General features: G+C 45.9%; 1 protein-coding gene across 1 annotated transcript in view; it reads left to right on the top strand.

Annotated features, from left to right (window-relative positions):
* The window catches only part of LOC138510849 (vitellogenin receptor Yl-like), a 909900-nt gene that overhangs the window by 831640 nt on the left and 57564 nt on the right, over positions 1 to 20696 (top strand). Inside the window, exon 19 of the mRNA XM_069626522.1 lies at positions 13043 to 13281. Within this exon, the coding sequence (XP_069482623.1) occupies positions 13043 to 13281 (239 nt within the window). The remainder of the gene's footprint in view (positions 1 to 13042; positions 13282 to 20696) is intronic.

Below are 20696 nucleotides of genomic sequence, written 5' to 3'. Positions count from 1 at the left end.
TGTGTTCATCATCAGTCACTTAGACTTTTGGCCATGTCTGTGTGGAAGAGTAGTCTGATGGAGAGTGACGTTGGTGTGTTCACCGTGGGTCTGCTTATTCAGTTGCTGTTATGTTGATTCATTGCTTTCCGTTGTGCTCTTCAGCCAGGGAGGGAGTGTCCAGAGCAGTAATCAGGGCTTTGAAGCACTTTGTCGCAGTGGGGAATCACTCTATTGCCTGATGTGTAGAACGGGAGGGTTGAGTTTCTTACCAGTGCCTTTCTGTGGGTCCAAATTCGTGGATCGGAATCTTCATGGCAAAGAACCAGGGTTATACGATTGGGAGTCGGATCGTGGCGCACAGTTTATCTTGAGGGAGACCCAGATTCTGAGGTTGGATATGGTGGTAGAGTAGTCGGGCACCGCTGTCTTGAGGAGGGGAAAGGAGCTGTCCCATTCAGACCGGTGCAGTAGATCACCGGTGATTTCCTGTGTTGGTAGTTCACTCCCTTCAGAGTGGGATAACTGTCGGGTAATAGGGTGTGTGACGTATTAATGCGTTCTTTGCCGCAGTTGGTCTCTCCTAGCGGGTCTGTCGATTTCCCAAGTGGTCCTAGTCATGCGGTTTGGTACATAGCAGTGAGGTGGTTAAATAGCTCTGATTTTGGTCTCTTTAGTTGTCCACTCTTTTGGTACAGTTATGTTGCCTGCTAAGGGTTGTTGAGGGTAGAACGTGTGAGCTTTGTGCCTCTGTGTCTCAGTGTGGTAACAGTTATGGTGCCCTGCAGCCGGGCACATGCGGCTCGCTGCTCACCGCAGGTTCCGGGTTGTGTGTTGGTGGTCTGCAAGGGTTACAGGATTCTCTTACAGTAGCACAGGGAGGGGGGGTGGAGAGAAAGGGGCCTACCTCCCCTCTCCCTCCAGGTATCATCCATGCAGTAATACCACAGAAGTCTTGGGGCCATACCCTATTGGGAGTATTGAGTCAGTGTGCAACTCACGTACCGGATCTGCCCCCCCCCCCCTCCCTCTCCTCCGCCTTTGCCCAGAGATGTACTCTCTCTGTTAGACACTTCAGCTTGCAGTTCTGGTCAGAGCATGTATGGCTTGGGTGGATACTGGGCAGGGTGCCCACAAGTTGGCTCTGCCGGTGTAGTCGGTGGTGATCTGGTCAGAGAATGGTAGGCGATGTTTGTGTGCAGTTTGGTGGACGTTCTGGCAGTTCAGTACATCAGAGGGCCCCCCCCCTCTCACTGCGAGTCGTCCGCGCCTCCTTGGGGCTCGCTTCAGTGCGCTCTCCCCCATGTGGGTTGTGGATTCGGGTCCCGGTGGTGGTCTGGCTACACAGTCCACTCTTCCCTACGGAGCATAGGGCATGGTGGGCTCTCTCGGTGCCCCGCATGCTCAACAGTGCCTGGGCAGTCCGCGGGCTACTCTGGGATCTGTTATTTCCTTGTGGTGCAGTCTTGGATGAGGTCAGCTGCGGCTTCACCCTCACACTCGGCGTTCCATGCTCACCTCCCAGTCATCTTGGTGTGCAGGCAGAACGGTCCTCCATATTGTATTCCTCCTCCAGGCCAAATTCACGTAGTGTTGCTGGTGGGATCTCTGTATTGTACGCAATCCCTCAGGGTTCGGTTGGCGGCTCGGCACATCTCCAGAGTGCCTCAGGCTGAACAACATTCATACACTCCTAGGTGGGTGTAGAGACAGCTCCAGTCACGTCTGTGGTGTCAGTGCTGCATTCGGCCTCCCGGGCCCGATCCGCAGTGTCTATCTCGTTTTCCTACGTGCAGGTTTTTCGGCATAGGTGTTCCCGGCTACCAGCCAGCGGCCCTTGCAGTGTGTGCAGGCGAGGTCGTTGCGCCACACGGGATCGCACCACGGTGGTCCGGCAGTTCTCCAATCTGCAGCAGGTTGGATCGCCACCAGTTCCCTCCAGCTCGGTAGAGGTTGCGTCCCAGACGTCGCAGGCGCGATCCGCAACTTGCGCCCATCTTGTCTTTCCCCCCGGCACCAATGCTGATCTTTCCCGGCAGTCGGAATCAGTCAGGACAGTTTCAGTGCTAGTTTTTCGCCCATCTGCACTCCAAGAGCACAGCTCTCAGCAAAGTTTTGTGTAGATTTATCACGGATAACAGGCTATTTTGTCAGGATGTGTGCAGCGGCCACCGGAGCTTCAGGGACTCGGGTCCAAATTGCTCAGCAGCTAGCCACGCCCCCTGCCCTTCTCATTGTTGCTCAAGTTGTGATATTAAAGTGCTCTACAAGCAAAACACTTGCTCATTTGTCATAGGTCTTCACTGCATACCTTTCCATGTTCTAACCATTATTTTATATTAGTACCCCTTTGCGCACCTGCTATTTACACTTTATAATAGGCACCTCATTACTGCTTCTCTCTTAATCAGCAACAGGTCATAATCAACCCTCCCATCTTGTCTAACTTAACTCCACACTTTCTCCAGCATTGGATCCTTCATGGATTCACATGCTTATAATATTCCCCGTCGACAGACTGGGAACCCTCGGTTTAAAGCAGTTTCCCATAGGAAAACTTTTGACACTTTTGTGTCCTATCTACGTCGTTTTGGGGCTGCCCACGCATGCCCCACGAGGACGTAGCGGTATAAATGCCCCCCCCCCCCCCGCCGCGGCTCCCTTCAAATTTCAACCGTCTCCAAAGTAGTGGGAGCACCTCGTGTAGTCTACTATTTTGTATGGTTGTGCTGTTGGAGTTTTCGCTGTTCGCTACGTGCGGGTTGAAGGTGTACGAGGGGGACGGACATATGGATTGCATATATTGTCTACACCCTCATCATTCGGCAGACAAGTGCAACATATGAAAGGGCTTCCCCCAGAAGACTCTTAAAGATCGAAGACTAGTGGCATGGTTAAACGATGGAGCCAGGGGCATACCCGCCTTAGCAGGTGGGCTCCGCGTGCAGCGTGGCCTCCATGTCAAAATCTTCAGGGGCCCCACGCCGCTCGACATCGTCGGAACCCCCGGTGAAGAAATTACGACCGGCGGAGAAGGAATCATCGAGAAGCCATTCTAAGTCTTCGTCGAAGGAAGCCTCGTCATCCTCATCTTCGACAAAGAAAGACAGAAAAGAAAAATCAAAATCCTCCTCGGGCGATCATCATAGATCGACCTAGAGTCAAGAGGCAGAGAAGCGTAGGTTGAGTTCAGAAAAGGCGGGAACGCCTCAAGGACCTACACGACCACCACCACCACCACCGTCGTCGACAGCAGGGCAGTCGTCGACCACTTCTCTGCCACTGACACAATTGGTCTCGACCGTTCTTGGGCCGCAGACGGTGACGACGACAGGGCCAGCTTTAGCCTCGTCGACTGAGATCCCGCAAGAGGCCTGGCGACCAGAAGTATTCGACCCAGTTTTGCCAGAGACCCTACTGCAGCAAGAGGCCTTGTCAGTGTCCTCGGGAGAAGAGGATGTGAGAGTAGCTGGTCCTGCAGACCTCTGGTTACGAGGGATTACCAGGCCTCTCTCCGGGAGCATTCCGGGGTCTACCCCTCTTCTCAATCCACAGTCATTCTTTGTCGCTGGAGGTTTTATCCACGTTGCAAACGTTGTGAAGACACTGGACGAGAGACTACCTCAAGCAACTCCGGCCAGGTCGGCCATCAACGGACCGGGCCTGTCTCATCGGCCACCTCCGTCAACCCCCACAGCAGTGCCAGTGGGTGGAGACCTCTTAGCTCCATGCCACGAGGAAGGAGAGCTGATAGATTCGGACTCCGACAGTAGAGCCTTGTCGGATGTCTCACTTTCCCCCTCCAGGGATCCAACCTGGGAGTCTGAAGCGGAATTAGAAACCCAGAGAAGCCCGGCTCAGCCGTCTCCCCCGGACGACATTGGGTCATTTCACACCATGATGGCCAAGGCTTGTACAGAATTCGGGTTGGCCCAGGAAGAGGAGAAAAAGGACTTTTCTTTTTGACCAAATGGGAAAGAGAAGGTCGGTGTTTTCAGTACCCATCCTGGATCATGTGTGGCAGGAGGGGTTACAGACCATGCGCCACCCTTTCTCGGAACCGGCAATAAAAGGTCGCCTGGAGAAAAAATGTAAGGCCCCAGAAGCTACCCCCAAGTGTCTCCTCCCAACCAACCCCCGACTCGGTGGTGTCAGCGGCGGCGAGAAAGGCGATGGCCCAGCACAAGTGCACGACCGCCCCCCCCCCCAGAAAGTGAAGCCAGAAGACAGGATGCCTTTGGCAAAAAGTGCTGTCGGTAGGTGCTACCACAGTGAAAGCGGACAATTCTCTGGCCATAGTAGCCAGATACGACGGGGAGATGTGGCACCGACTGGCTCATATGCTGGAGCATCTTCCGGAAGAACATCGTAAGGCGGCGATGTTACTGGCCAGGGAAGGTGAAGAGGCCTCCAATCATGCCATAAACATCGTGGTGCACCTCGCGGAATCGGGGTTTAAGCAGGTGAATAACGGTGTGGTTCTCCGAAGGCAAGCATGGCTGAAATGCACCAACTTTAGACCAGAGGTGCAATACAAGGTGCTGGATATGCCTTTTGAGGGAGACCACCTGTTCGGCGAGAAGGTGGACGAGGCCCTGAAGGGCATGAAAGAGGACTCGGCCACGGCGCGTTCCTTGGGGGCCCACCAAAGTGGTAGAAGTTTCAGGTCTTTTCGTCCCTTTAGGGGAGCATCAGGAAACTCCAGATTCTCAGCATCGAGAGACCGATCCTTCAGTAGGCCAGCATACCCCTCCCAGGGATACAGACGGGCTTCTCAAGCGGCAAAACGATGCCGAGACTACCAGGCCCCCAAGAAGAGAACAGGTTACTCGTTGATGAGGGATAAGCAGATCAAGGACCAGCAATGAAGGACATCAGAACTTTCTGAGAGGCAGGGTATCATGCTACATCAACGAATGGGAGCAAATAACGGATCAATGGGTGTTGGATACTGTAAGATACGGACATTCCCTGCAATTCAAAAGCAACCCTCTGCACATTCCACCAGCGTTTGTAGCTCAACCCCGTCTGAGCGTGTTGCAGCAGGAAGTAGCACTTATGCTACAAAAAGCTGCTATAGAATTGGTTCCGTCGTCGCAGAGGGGTCAAGGGGTTTATTCCCGATACTTTGTGGTGAAAAAACCAAACGGAAAGTGGCGTCCCATTCTAGACCTGCGCGATCTCAACAAGACGTTGAAAAGCCTAAAATTCAAGATGCTCACGGTCCAGTAAGTGATCCGGTCAGTTCAGGAAGGGGACTTTCTGGCGTTTCTGGTCCTGCAGACGCGTACTTCCACATACCAATGTGTCTGCGACACAAAAAGTTCCTAAGGTTTGTGGTAGGACGGACTCACTACCAGTTCACAGTACTTCCTTTTGGGCTGAAATCCTCTCCCAGAACGTTCACGAAATGTTTGGCCCTGGTGGCGGCCTGGCTGAGAAGGCAAGGACATCATGTATACCCATATCTCGACGACTGGTTGGTGAGGGGGTCCTCCCCTATGTCGACTCGCACAAGTTTGCAGGCCACCATGCACCTCTTACAACGGCTGGGGTTTGCGGTAAACTTCGAGAAATCCTCGTTCACGGCATCGAGAACCTTAGTGTTCCTGGGCGCACAATTCGAGACTCAGTCAGGGTTAGTGAAGCCATCCCTCGACAGAATCACCAAACTCAATCGATTGGCAGGTCAGCTGAAAATCAATACCAGACTATCAGTGAGAAAATGTCAATTCTGGCGGCTATGGCATCCTGCATTCCTCTGGTGGGAAACTGCTGTCCATGAGTTTCTGGCGGACCGGTGGATGCAGGCCCAAGGGCTCTGGTCGGACAAACTGACCGTCGACGACAAGAAGCTCCTACTAGCTCTTCAGTGGTGGCAGAGCTTTCAGAATCTATCCAGAGGGGTACCCCTACAGGAGCCGGAGTTTCGGCTAACCATAGTGACAGACATGTCCCTGGGAGGCTGGGGAGCACACATAGGCACTCTACAAACGCAAGGTCGTTTGTCTCGGAGGGAATCTCTCCTGCACATCAACGTTCTGGAACTGAGAGCAGTGTGCTGGGCCCTGAAGTCTTTCCTGCCGCACATCAGAGGGTCCATAGTGAGAATATTGACAAACAACACGACTGCAATGTTTTACTTGAGGAAGAAAGGGGGCACGCGATCCAGAACCCTTTCCACCGAGGCTCAGAAGGTGTGGCATTGGGCTCTGAAACACGATGTATCCATCGTGGCTCATCTTCCGGGAGTAAGGAACGAGCAAGCGGACTCACGCAGCAGAAAAATTGACCAAATTCACGAATGGGAGACAGACATCGTTCAGTTGTCGAAGGTCTTCGAGAAATGGGAACGGCCTACGCTGGATCTCTTCGCTACGAAGAGGAACAAGAAGTGCGAAATGTATGCCAGCAGGTGGCCACAAGAAGGTTCTTTGGTGGAAGCGTTCTCCTTCCCGTGGACGGACATGTTCCTCTACGCTTTCCCTCCATTCCCTCTTATACAGAGAACTCTGCAGTGGATACGCAGGTACAGGTGCCGGGTCATCCTAGTGGTACTGTGTTGGCTGAGGCAGCCGTGGTTTTCCGACCTGCTTCACCTGTCGGTGGATCAACAAATAACGTTCCCAATCTCCTGTCCCGGGACAAAGGAACAGTGTGGCATCACAATCCAGACCGTCCCAATCTCACAGCTTGGCTCCTGACTTTTCAGAATTTGGTGCCTTGAGCATTTCGTCGGACTATCGGAGAATCCTGCAAGCAGTGCTGGCCCCTTCCACCAAGTCGTACGAGTGTAAGTGGAGAAGGTTCTGTACGTGGTGTCAAGGACAGACGGGAGTGCAGCCTCTAAGGGTAACTCTGAACAGCTTCTGCAGTATCTGCTACACCTGGCGAAGAGCGGATTATCTTTTTCATCAATAAAGGTACACCTGGCAGCCATCTCTAGGTTCACAAGGAGGCGGCAGTCGTCTCCCTTATTTAGTGACAGGTTGGTGAAACACTTCTTGAGGGGTTTGTTCCGGACGTTCCCTCCGGTTAAACGTTTTCCACCAACGTGGAGCCTTAATGTGGTGCCAGCAGGGTTAATGAAACCACCCTTTGAACCAATGGCCACATCATCAATGAAGTTCTTGTCATGGAAAGTGGCTTTTCTAATAGCTATAACATCAGCTAGGTGGATCTCGGAGTTGCAAGCGTTGGTCGTAGACCCGCCGTACCTAAGGTTTTTTAAGGACAAAGTGGTTCTGTCAACTAATCCTTGTTTCATTCCAAAAGTTCCTACGGCTTATAAACACTCATCCATTGTCCTGCCCACCTTTTTCACGACCCCCTCATTAGTTGCGGAAAAAGTCCTCCATACCTTGGACGTAAAGAGAGCTCTAAACTTTTACCTTCATCGGACTCAGCAACTTAGATCTACGCAACAACTCTTCGTTGCATATGGTCCTTCGGCGAAAGGAAAAGCAATTTCAAAGCAGGGACTGGTCCGATGGGTCTCGTCGACGATTGCCTTCTGTCATTCCAAAGCGGGAAAACCGCTACAAGGGCTTCCGAGAGCTCATTCTGCAAGGGCAACTTCGTTGTCGACTGCGTTGTGGGCAGGAATCCCACTGACAGACATTTGCCAGGCGGCGGCGGCGTGGTCAGTGCCTCACACGTTTACCCGCCATGACTACCTCGAATGGCAGCATGCGGACGAGATACAAATGGGAAGAGCAGTCTTACGGCATCTGTTTCAATAAGGTAAGCCCTTTTTCAAGAAGGGTCTGTACTTATTTTGACATATGTATATATGGATATTTATATATAGGTATTGATATGTGCATGTACTGTTGCATATTTTTAAATTGGCATCTTACGTAAGCGTGTTTCGCTATACATATGCTTAGGAGGGTGCCGGATTGCATTCACACCTCCCCTTTTTCAGGATCACTGCTGTGCATTCTATTCTAAGCATGTGAATCCATGAAAGATCCAATGCTGGAGAAGGGAATAATTTCTTATCTGTAACTCCATTTCTCCAGCATTGGTATCTTTCATGGATTAACATGCGCCCGCCGGCGTCCCCGGAATGCAATCGTCTTATATAACTAGGTTTCACCCCATTCTGCTTTGGAGGGGTCGAAATCTGAAGGGAGCCGCGGGGGCATTTCTACCGCTAAATCCTAGTGGGGCATGCGTGGGCGGGCCCAAAACGACGTAGATGGGACACAAGTGTCGAAAGTTTTCCTATGGGAAACGGCTTTATAAGCTTACCGAGGGTTCCCAGTCTGTCGACGGGGAATATTCTAAGCATGTGAATCCATGAAAGATACCAATGCTGGAGAAATGGAGTTACAGGTAAACTATTCCCTTCTTCAAAAATATTGGTGAACCTTAATTCATTGGGAGACATGGAGAGATGATTCTTTAGACTGTTACTGTCATTAATGGCCCAAATTTCAACATGGAAAGGCGCAGGGTGCTGCTCATGCTCTGTTTGGGCTATGAACGCTGAGGACTCTTAATTTGGCTTCTTTTACATATGCTGCTGGAAAAGGCTCCGACTTACCAACACCTTATGAAATTATGAAAAAATGATGAGCATGGTGTTATGATACGACTTCAGTACAAGAGAGCATGCAAAAAATTGATTCATAGTCCTATATTACTGCACTTGGAGAATTAGCTAAACCACGTAATTTTGGTACATCATATGATGAGCGACTGCACAAACAATTTTTGATCAAAGTTAAGGAACTTAAAATAAGGGAGGAAATCTGGGCAAAAGGATCCCTCTCTGGAAGAAGCTCTAGACATCTAGACATTGTCCAAAGAATTGAACGTATGATGGCATGTGTTAAGCAGCTAGAAACTAAATTGGTCAAAGCTGCTGTTGGCACCATTTATCCTCTGGAGCCCAAAAGGTATGTTTAGCAAAGGAGATGACACAAGTCATAGTTCAAAACCTTTCTCATCCACCAAGAAATGTTTCAGGTTTGGCAGCTCCTCACATTTAGTGAATAACGCTTCTTGTCCTGCACTTAATGCTCAGTGTGCTAAATGTGAAGGAAAGGCCATTTTACAAAATGTTGTCGGCCCTAACAAAAAGGTTATGGAGATGAATGTTAATGCTGAAAATGAAGCTGCAGAAGGTAATTCCTCTGAGGGAGAATCCTCTGGTGTCACGTGGGCGGTATACATTGTTGGGCACAACCCTGATGAGAAGCCACATGCCATAGTAATGATGAATGAAATTTCTGTGAAAATGCCTAGTGATTCTGGTTCGGATTATACCATCTTCAAAAAGTAGATGTGACAATCCAAATTCACATACGTCAGCTTTAAACCTTCCCATGTTAGCCAATGCCTATGGTGGCTCAAAGATTGCAATGCTAGGTTCATTGCTTCAACTTTACAATGCAAAGGGAAAAATACAAGAAACATGGTATGTCTGACAAAGAAGGTTGTCTTTTAAGCTGGTACCAATGACAGGAAGTGGGATTAACAATTAACCCAAAAATTCTGGGGTGTGTTGCTTCCATAACCACCATGCCAGAAGAAAACATGGACAATGTATTTAGGGATTAACTTGGTTGCCTCAAAGGTAAATGTCATATAATTAAGTTGAAGAAAGGGTCTCTTCCTGTCATCTCAAAGGCAAGATGTGTTCCTATTACATTAAGGGATGGGTCACTAAGTAAATTAACACAATTAAGAATGACATCATTGAACCCATCGAATCAGAATGGTGCTCCCCAGTGGTGAGGAAACCCAATGGAAGTGCCCGAGTATGTGTGGTTCTCAGGGCACTCAAGTGTGTAGTGGTAGATTGCTTTCCAAACATCGCAGAAATGGCCAGCCTCACAGAAGGAGCCAGCATTTTCTCCACCCTTGACCTGGCATCAGCCTATCACCACATTTTACTACATCCAGAAGCCGAACTACATTACGCAAGATGGCACATTCCAGTACAAAAGGATGCCATTTGGCTTGATATATGCTGCTGCATTCTTTCAAAGGATAATGAAGGAAACATTGGGTGACATCCTAGAGGTATTCTTTTATAAAGACATCTTAGTAATGGGGACATCCATGAAAGATAATGAGATAAAAATAGTACTAAACAAATTAATTGATGCTGCTCACATTACAAAAAGCCAAATGTTTCCGAATATCCCATATTAACTACATGGGTCAGTCTATAGGTGAATCTCCCATGCAGGGTTTAGTTTAACCTATTATACAAGCTAAACCTCCCAAAAACAGACAAGAGGTTATGCCTTTCTTAGGTGTAGTAGAATATTACTCTAAATACATAAGGAACCTCTCAAATGACTGCTTCAATATTAGGAAATTGTGCAAAAAAGGCCAACATTTTGAACGGACTACGGTGTACGAATGAATCTTCTGCAATAAAGGGATCTATTGTGAATGCACCCTTTGACCCAAACAAGCACACATAAATTATGACAGACACCAGTCACCAGTAGAACAGGTTTGGGGGCAGTCCCCATGCAAGCCTCCAAGCATGGAGACAACATCATAGCATTTGCCTCTAGAGCACTTAAAGAAGTGGAACAGATATTCGGTTATAGTAAAAGAAATCAAGATACTCGTATGGGGCAGGAAGTTTTCCATCATCACTGACCATAAACCTTTAGTGTCCGTATTTATGTCAAAAGCTTTAAGTGGTGTCCCAAGAAGAAGAATGAACTGGGTGAGAGCGATACAAGGACATTAATTTACCATCGGGCATGTTCCAGGTAATGAAAATGTCATAGATTCTTTCTAGGTTTTCAGGTAACATATGTGATGGAGATCCAGAAGAAAAATTACAAGAAGTTTTCTGGGTATGCAGAGGTTCAATAACTCTTGATGAATGGCAACACAGTTGCAACAATGATATGGAACTTTAAAAAAGTTAAAGAATGTGTACTCAATGATTGGGCTGGTTGGTCACCTAATGAGGGACTAGGTGCATTCCATTATATAAGGGATGAACTTATTATTGAAGATATAAATCTTCAGTGGGAGAGCTGGGAGAATCATCCCTCCAAGTGGTATCAGAAAAAACTCAGTTGGCCTATGACAGCCACAAGGGTATGTTTAAAACTAAGTGCATACTCTGTGCAGATTATTGATGGCCAGGGCTGGACTTGGAGGTAGAAAAACTGATCAGAAATTGCACCACATGTGGATCATCTGACAAGGTACTGAAAACCTGCTTACAACCTCTTCAACCAATAGAAATGCACAGCACTCCTTGGGAATACGTTGCTTTTAGACTTTTTGGGTCCCCTAGGTTCCAGAGATGGTAGGAAAAAGTATGTTATAGTCATTGTGGACCTTAACTCCAAATGGGTGGAGGTACGCTCTGTTTTCGAGGCAGATTCTAGAGCCGTGGTCACATTTGTGGGTGATAAATTTCATATGAATGGGATACGAAAGAAAATAATTGGACAATGGTGTCCAATTCACATACAAACTCGTAAAAAGGTTTTTTAATTATATGGTAATTGAACATCATAAATCAATATTCCACCCGCCAATAGTATAGATGAAGGGTTTAACAGAACATTAATGCAAAATATTTACATGGCAAACCATGGTGGTAAGAATTGGGAGTATTACATGGGGAATCTTGCCCTAACATACAGACTAAAACCAAATGCCACAACGGGCTTGATCCCATTTGAGGTGTTGAGAAGAAGAGCTGCATCTCATCTGTCCTCCCTGGTTGGGCAGGATGGAATGTGTTGAATGAAATGCAATTGAAGAGAAGAATTCAAAAGACAAATGAAGCAGCGAAGGAATGGTGTGATAAACATTTCTGCACAAGATTAACTAGGGTTAAGCATGGGGACCAAGTATGGGTTCACAGACCGGTGGAGGTTCTCAAAGGAGAAAGTAAATTCACTAGTCCATTGGGCCCAGTCCGCAGTTTGGAGGATGCAGTCTTACTAGATGGGCAGATCTGGAATAAAAGAAGAGCAACTCGCCCCAACTAAAATGTATATAGACAACGGGAGGTGTGATATCTCGCTGACATTTTTATTGTTATAGTTGTTTTCATGGTATTAAGGTAAAGACACCTTTACAATGTATGGTCAGTAATGACCGTTAAATAAAATGTTACGACTTGTAACTGATGTTGGTAAACTTGTTATGATGCCTTTACCATAAATGGTCATAAACATTCTGGTAGATTAATGTTGTTCTGACATCAACTGCATACATAAACATGCTGTGCTCTCATACCAGATTTAAAGGTGCCTCTTATACCATTCATGTAACAAATATCAACAAACATGTTTGTAATCGCCATATGGAATCTTTGCAAGGTTCCACTGTGCTGTATATCTGTGCCTAACTCTTCAGATGCTTAGAATTATCTGCAGCAGAAGGGCCTCTATCTTTTATGGAAATAAATACTTCCTTGAAGACTCACCTTGGCTCCTGGAAGTCCCTCACTTCAATGGCGTTTTACATGCCATCCCTACTAGAACCATTGCTCCTCTGAAAAACAACCATTGTTTAGCATTTTTCTTTTGAATACTTTTGCCATGCTGCAGATATTCTGTCTCCAATGCCTTCAGGAATTTGTTAACCGAATTGTGATCAGGGGTTTGCTGTTGTCAAGTTGTCCATGGCACATCGCACCTATGGTGGAATTTTTAGTTTAAGGATGTTGAATGTGGCTGAGCTGGTTGGGTGGGCACTCCTTTGCTTAGTTCAAACTTGCTGCTGAGACTCCATGATGCTACTAATATCAAGGGCTAGATTCTTTAGAGGTGACCATCTCTAAATGCTGTTCAAACGAAGGAAAATACATTTGAGTAGCGCCTACTTTTCAAGTTTGACAGTGATAGCATGCCTTAAGCAAATAACTTCTAATTGGGTGAATAGATTTCTGGAATTAGGTTGTACTTAATGTGCACTTGTGTTTTTAGATAGCTAGAACATTGCACTTCCCAGTTTCCTCTTAATTCATTTACAATATCTTTATATCGCTGCATTCTGCAAAGCCATCCCGATTTGATATACATGCAGATGACCAAGCCTGTTTTGCCTTTGCTTTTAGGTCATAAAGAATGCAGCAGCTCCAAGTTCCAGTGCCGTAGTGGGCAGTGCATCTCATTATCCATGCGCTGTGATGGGGACCATGATTGCCAAGACCGCTCTGATGAGGAGAATTGTCCGGTTTCCAAACCCCAGAAATGTCCATCGGGGGAGATTAAATGCCAGAGTGGTGGGGGTTGCATTCTCAAGGAATGGCTGTGCGATGGACAAGCTGACTGTGAAGACGGAACAGATGAAAAGGTCCTTTTTTTCCTATAAGCCTTTGATTGCACAATGCATCGCCATTTGTTTGGCAAACTGCTTTTTATGTAAGGTCTTTTCTGAAGTGGGATGAGTCTCTCAGAATATTGTTTTCCATGATTGTAAAATAATTTCAGAGATAAATCACTACATCTTCTTATCAAGCCTACAGAAAGTCTATTTGTGAGAAAACTAAACCAAGTAAAATGTTTGATGGCTGATGGTGTTTGAAGTGGCAAACAATTTGTTAGGTAGATCTTCTTCCTGTGGAATGATTTGGGTAGAAGCTTGTAGGAAAGAGGATCCAATGCATTCAGATTTTTCAAAAATCCTTTCCCCTGCTCTTGCCAAAATCCCCTAGAGCATCCTCTTTGCAGGTTTGTTATGGACCCTCAATTCTTTATTACTTTTTTCACTTTGTTCCGGGGTACAAACTGTAGGCACAGAACTACAATTTTACATAAATAACTTACAATTTCTAAAACTAGACACATTTATCTTGTGTTAAAAAAACAGGTTTCCAAACGTCATTCAGCTGAGCAGTCTTGTATTGTGTTTCAAGTCCATTAACTTTAGTAGTTTTTTGGGTTGCAGGCCTGCTTTGGAATTATATTAGGTGTCCAGTGTCTAATTGGATACAGCTCCTCCTATGATTAAATGCATGTAAAAGATGACTGTACAAAGATGTTTGAAAGCACCAGGCAATAATTTCTAATATCTCCAATATAATCTTCTCTAAATCATCCTTCAATTTCAATGTTCCACCTCTGCCAAGCATGGCTGTCTTACCTCACCAATGCAATAACACATTTTGTGGTGTTCTGAATTTTTCCCAAAAGTATTTGGTATTTTGAGTAGAGGATTACAGGACAATAATAAGTACATTCCTGGGAATATAAAAGCAAGTGTTCACCAAACCTTATTCCTGCCTCAGTCCCTGACAAACAGGACTCCTTTTAACTCATCCCCTCTCCCCAAATCCAACAGCCAACTTTAGGCACTCGCCAGAATTAAAATAATAAAGTGCCTTAATTAAGTTATAAATGCAAACGTACAAATGTCATCTACGTAGTATATAGCTCTGTTCGCTTAATGGTAAGTACTTGATATTAACCAGCAGTGTTTGCCATAGCGATGATCCAGATTTTGAAACACCAAGTAATTGACAGTGTTTCATGGTCCCTCTGCCTGTATGTGCTTGTCTGGCTTCCACTGGCATGCGTTTGCTGAAATTTCTATGGCGCATATTTCCCTTTGTCATTTTTCTCCCTAAAAACGGTCAGTGTATGGGAAGATAGACATGTTACATTTTAAATTGCATCTAAGATTTTGTCACAAAAAAAGCTCTGATAACAGGCAACTTCAAAACATGTGCAGCAGATTCCCCTCCTTGCTAACATTGTTTGAGAACTGGAAAAATGTACCCGTAAACATTTTAAATACATTCTCTGGAGAAACATGTAGAGGACTTTCAAATCATTGCCTGGGGTTCGTAGCCCATAGTCTCAATTCCTGCTACCATGCTGTATTCCAGGGCATCTTTACCACCACCTCATCTTGTAGATTGAGACTAATTTATAGTCCAGTTTATTTGCCACTATTATCGCCAATGCTTTGAAATCTGCTGTCTGGATTATTTGGCTCTGTTTTACCAGCGTTTAGAGGACACGTGCTGTTTCGTTTCAACCTAAAAAGTATAAATTGTCACTCTCAAACAGCTGCTCTTCCCTTTGGTTGTAAGAGTTCTTTGTGAGCACAGAAAAGCCTCCCTTCATCTTGCAAACTGAATTGCTTTCAGACCCAAAGAGTTCAGGATTGACATATTTTTGTGCCCATGGCAATCAAAAGGAACTATGAATGTATGTTTTATATTGAAAGCTGTTCTTGTACTGTTCTTCCGTTTAGTTTCCTTCACTACTGCTGGCTAACTTGTGTTAACTAGTGAGTTTATAAAATGACTACAATCGGACTCAGCTAGCCAATACTATGCCATTAGTGCAGTTTTTCATAGTTAAGGACTACATTTTCAACAAATGCAAATTAATACAATAACCATAACCCATACATATTGGTCTTCCCCCTTCCAAACACACTCTCCAAATGGTCTGGTGTAGAAACCTGCTATGCAATGTCGACCCTTAAATTCAAGTATACTGCTGATTTCTCTGAGCTTTCAGGTTTTCATGGCTATGCAAGAGATGCAATCAGTCCTCTTTTTTCTGCCCCCGACCTCCGGTTGGTTTCTGAGGCTTGCAGTGTTTTCTTTCCCACTTAAAAAATGTAGGAAATGTGCAAGCCCCAGAATTCCATGCAAATGCTGGACTGGGTGTCCTTCTCATGCATGGGCCCGGGAAACTTGAGAGCTCAGATTTCTGCTGCTATAATATCCCTAATATAAATAACACCAAGACCACCCTTTCGTCAAGTCCTTATTAATAGTGTCCACGTTTAGCCTTTTGTTAGTCAAGGTGAAAGTAAACATTTTGACTGCCACCAAATGAAATTAATCTTCTGATATCAACACGGCAATGTGCAAGTAAAATATGATGGATAGGCTTTTAATCTTATAACTACAAATTAGTCCTAACCAGGAAGTTTGATATCTTGCCAAATATTCTAATTTCTTCAATAACTTTGCATAAAACTGCTAATAATCTGCTGTATATAACTTTTCTAGTAAACAATTATTTCTAAATAATGCATCAGTTATCCAAAAATTCAGGTAATCTGCAAAAGGCAGGGCATAAATAGTGCAGTTCTGCTGTCTCCTTCTACTGATTCTTGTCTCTTGATCTTAATCCATGTAACCTTATCCATGTGGAAGGTCTTTGATAACTGGCAAACCCCCAAACCAAAACCTATCGAACATTGGCCTGTTAAACTTGGTCTAGACCGTGAATGCCTTCTCCAATAACTGGATGCCTCGGCAAGAGCTCCCCAGAAAGTGGTGCATGGCTCCCAGAATCCTGAAGGCCTCAAAAGCCTGGAAGATACTCTTTTTAGTGCAGTCCTATTTACCCTGAATCAAGCCAACCATCCTTTAGGCTAATATCTTGCTGTAGATTTTCAGCTCAAAATTCCTTAGGGTACTTTTCTAGTGGGATTCACAATCTGTTGATTTCCTAGTTTGTATTAGTGTAATGAAGAGTGGTGAAACGCCCTGCCAGTCAAATTTCAGGGGCTGAGCCGAAACCAAGATTTGTCCTGCGAATATTGATTCAGATGGGCCAGTCAAAACATCGGACTTAATTGAATACTTAAGCAAACTAATCGGGAAGCTTCAGTGGCCTTACTGAAAACCCTGCTCACTTCCTAGTTCTATCTGGGCTGTGCCTCTTTGTTAGGAGAGGAACAGATCTCGTCCAAATGAAGAGCAGAATAGCCATTAAACATTTCTTGCTTGTCTTTGACATTTAGTTGCCTGGCTGCAACATTTCATAGTGTGCTTGTTTTGTGAAAGTCCTTAGACTAAACCTTTAACATTACTGATGGTGGTTTATTGAATTGCTTACCTGATCTTCCATCCCAAAAATATATTGAAACCCTTAAACAACTCCTTTCGAGACCCCTTATAAATGTTGTGAATGTCTCTGGGAGAGTGTCAACTCTGAGGGTGGCCGGGACAGACGGAGGTGGAACAGAAATTAAGGGGCAGTAGGAGGGTGATATTAGATGGATGTGGTGCGGAAGGTGGAGCACAAAGAGCATGAGGGGCAGCTGGTAGCTGCTGTGGGTGGTGAATACATGGCATGAGCGGCAGCCAGAATTCCAGGGGGGTAAGTGAGTGGGAGAAGAGTAGATGGCTGAGCTGATGCTGATGGCTGCCGCCCAGTGGAGGGGCAAGGCGGCCAGAGGATGGGGCCAAACAAAAGGGGTTCTGTACCAACCCTTTCTAATCTGGTCCCCTCCTGGGAGTGGCTTTATTTCCCTTGCTTGTCACCAAGGTAGTTTGACACATGCAGTTGTGTGCATGCTCTGCTATAGGGAAGTGTTGTAGAGCTAAAAGTCTGAGCATTCTTTATTGTGTACAAATGCAATTTGGAAAATCGTGCAGAGGTAAATCAGATTATTTATCCATATTCCTCCTGAACACAGTAATGTCATATGGTGTTAGGGAACCATCTGCAAGCATCTATACCAATGCAATCTATTCCATTGCAGGATGTAGAGCAGTGATATAAGACCCAGCCATCAGCAGCAGAACTAGTGACCTATATCGGGCCAGTTTCGTTAGTTGACTCCACACCCTTTAGATAAATAGAAATTATGGCTGGGCCTTCATTTGGCAGCAGTAGCCCAATACCCTGTTCCGGCATGCATGCACACAGTGCATTTTAGGGTGGTGGTCAGCTGTGGGGAGCTGGAACCAGTGGAATACCAAGATGCTCACCTGAGTGTCCCTCATCTCATACTCCCTGCACTAAACCGAGAAGGGAGAATGACTAAAGAGTTAAATGTTTCCATGGACTAGGCCTAAACCGGACTGCTCATCGCATCACTTGCATCCTGTGATCATACACACGCTTATTTTTGCAAACCCTCACTGACCATGTACATCCTCTGGTCTTCTCTCCATCCTTTTGCAGCCCCATCGTTGAATTTCCCCACTCCCTTACACGAATAACACCACCAAGATATTGCTCAAGTCTCCCAACTCCTAAACTTGTAAGGGGCTCCCACACATTCTCAGGACAATATTGCCCCTTTACCCATCTTTCAGACCACCAATGCGTACACACACACAGGCGCCGCCTAACTGGACAATCTTGTTTGTTCCTCTAATCTTTACCCAGTACATGACCTACCCTTCACCTACCATTACCATGGATGCGTGGGGTTTAATGACTGCCAGAATTATATAACTGAAAGGCTGGGTTGGGCCTCTGATTTTAAAAGTATTGTTTGAATGGGGAAGACATGCTGACCTATTTATGCCAGCCCAAACAGTAAGACAGTGAAAGGGCCCGGTGAGTGAACATGTCTTTTGCTGAAGATGACGCAAGGAATGCAAAAATCCAGATTGATCCAACTGGTCAGAACTGGAGAAGTCTTTGGATGCTGTCAGTCCAAACTCCTGCAAGATTCAGCAACTACTGTGGGAGACAGTAATCTCAGCAGCCATCTTGGACATTGAGCTATTTAAACCCCACCCATTTTACAGATCCTTGGCGTTGGAATAGTAAGGCTCACTGCACTGAAGCGGTGTCATGCTCCTGATATGGTTGCTTCTGCACCGGAATACTCATGCAGACCTTTATCTGACTTCTGCACTCCACCTACATTCAGCATCTGACCACTCGATCGCTTGTTGTAGTCACTGCTCCAGTGGCTGCTGCACTTACCTGATGCAGATCGGAATTTTAACATGGACTCCAGTTGGTAGGCTCTCTGGGAGTTCCCAGCACCCATCCAAGTAAGGTCTGTGCTGCACCTGCAGAACTGGAACGCAAGGTGCAGACATTCTGGTTTTGTTTATTCCCTGTGAACACTTACCTTTCAATCTCCTGGATCCATTCCTGCCTGGCTTGGCACCAGACGGTTTTCCGGCAGAGACCAGTGTAGTGTTAACAATATCGAGGAACCTGTTAATTTTAGACATTCCAGAACTGTAGACACCCCATTTGCAATTGGCAACATCAAGGGCATGCAAAGTTTAGTGCTTGTTGTAATAGAACCATTTTAAGAAATATTACTGCGCCATCAGAAGCCAAAATGGGCAGGACTTTGTTGTTGGATTAGTGAAGTAACTAACACAAGACTGCTTCAAAGTCTCTTCCCCCTGCGCACCAGGTACCGCTTGGCACGGGTGACAGGGAGCTACTACAGGGAGGGAAGACACAGTATCCAGTGATTTTATCGAGAACATTTTATTAAAGGCATATTTTAGCAAAACTACTGAAAAACACTTTTTTTTTCTTTCTTTTAACATATAAATGGGGGCAGGGGTAGGGGTTAAAACAGGTGGGAAGGTTTCTGGGGGATTCAACAGCCAAATTGGGAGGGAGCTTGCGGGGTGGGGGGGGAGGGGAGATCTCGCGAATATAAAGATATTTATTTGCTAAAAAATGCTGTGAATGTTTTCGGTAAAATCACAAACTGTTACTTATACTCATATATTCCCTTATGTTTGCACTAGGACCCACAGAAGCACCTTACACATGCATGCATAGAATGAGCAGAGCAAGGTGGTGCAGAGGGGGGTAATTGGTGGATATACTCCATCCCTTCCTTGTGGAGGTCGCCCTGGGCTGTCTAAATAAGGGCAAACACAGTGGGCCTTCATGGTGAATGTATTTGCGGGTTTCCAGGGCGACCCTGCAAGACCCAGTAAATCTGGTGACCGTAATTTACGGTCAGATAATATAGCCCTGGCAGCACTAAATGCTCACTCATACTGTGAATTGGAAGGGGCCATCTTGGGGTTTTGAGGAAATTCTTGTCAGAAGTGCTGGCCAGACAAAAACAGTATTGTAGTCAATCATTGTCCCTACTTGTGTGACAATGTTCCTATACATTTGCTACCTGAGCTGCTGAAAGTTATCTGTATTTTGGAGTCCGTTCATCTTCTATGAGGATTCTCTGTTGAGTGAAGAGTGTATGCCACTGGATTGCAATCACCAGCCTAGATGTCTGTGATCACACAAGATGTTAGATGGCATACTCAACAAGAACAATGTGCTCCCGATATCGAAGACCATGTCCTTAACATCTCGGGTGGTATGTTGAGCACCAGGGTTGTTTCATGTTGAATTGTCTTCCTGACACTCTTCTGAACAGAATTGTATTTCTGCCTGCTGCATCAGTGTATGTTTTCACACCTCAAGTGCCTCTTGTTCTGCTTTCCTGTGGCTGAAAAATAGACCTGTTAATCTTGAAACCTGAATCAAGAAATGAGGCCAAGAAATTATTTTCGTGGAGTCCTGTGCATGGATTACACTGTTTATGAGCATCTGCCTCAAGAGACTAGCTATATCCACCTCCCCAGCCATATGCAAGGCTAGAAGGGGTACACCAGCTGAGGCATCTCATTGAAGAAAGCACAATACTGGTGAACATGCTTTGTGGGCGGCTCAAAGGGCCAAGGGAAATGACTGATGGTGCTCTCTAGCCATAAAGAATGCCCCATGGTAGGCTCTATTGTGACTTTGCAACATTTGCTAACAGCATTGCATCATACATATGCAAAGTAGAATTCCAGCTGGTAGCAATAGATTGTGTTGTAACTTAAACTGTAGGCCTGGCTGAAGTGTGAGCTGCTCTTGTGGGGCATAGTGTGTACTTCACAAGCTGGCGATTTCCCATGCCATGCACAAAGCAAGGAACTTTTTGTCTTGAGTTTGTAGGGCATCAGGAATAGTAGACCCATTGCCAAAAGCAGGAAAGCCAAGCTGTAGCTGTTGTCGTAGCCACTGTGC

The sequence above is a fragment of the Ambystoma mexicanum genome, chromosome 6p (genome assembly GCF_040938575.1).
Source record: "Ambystoma mexicanum isolate Mex_15411 chromosome 6p, UKY_AmexF1_1, whole genome shotgun sequence".
Classification (NCBI taxonomy): domain Eukaryota; kingdom Metazoa; phylum Chordata; class Amphibia; order Caudata; family Ambystomatidae; genus Ambystoma; species Ambystoma mexicanum.
Note: the sequence above shows the minus strand (reverse complement) of the source record. Positions and strands in the feature narration are given on the sequence as shown.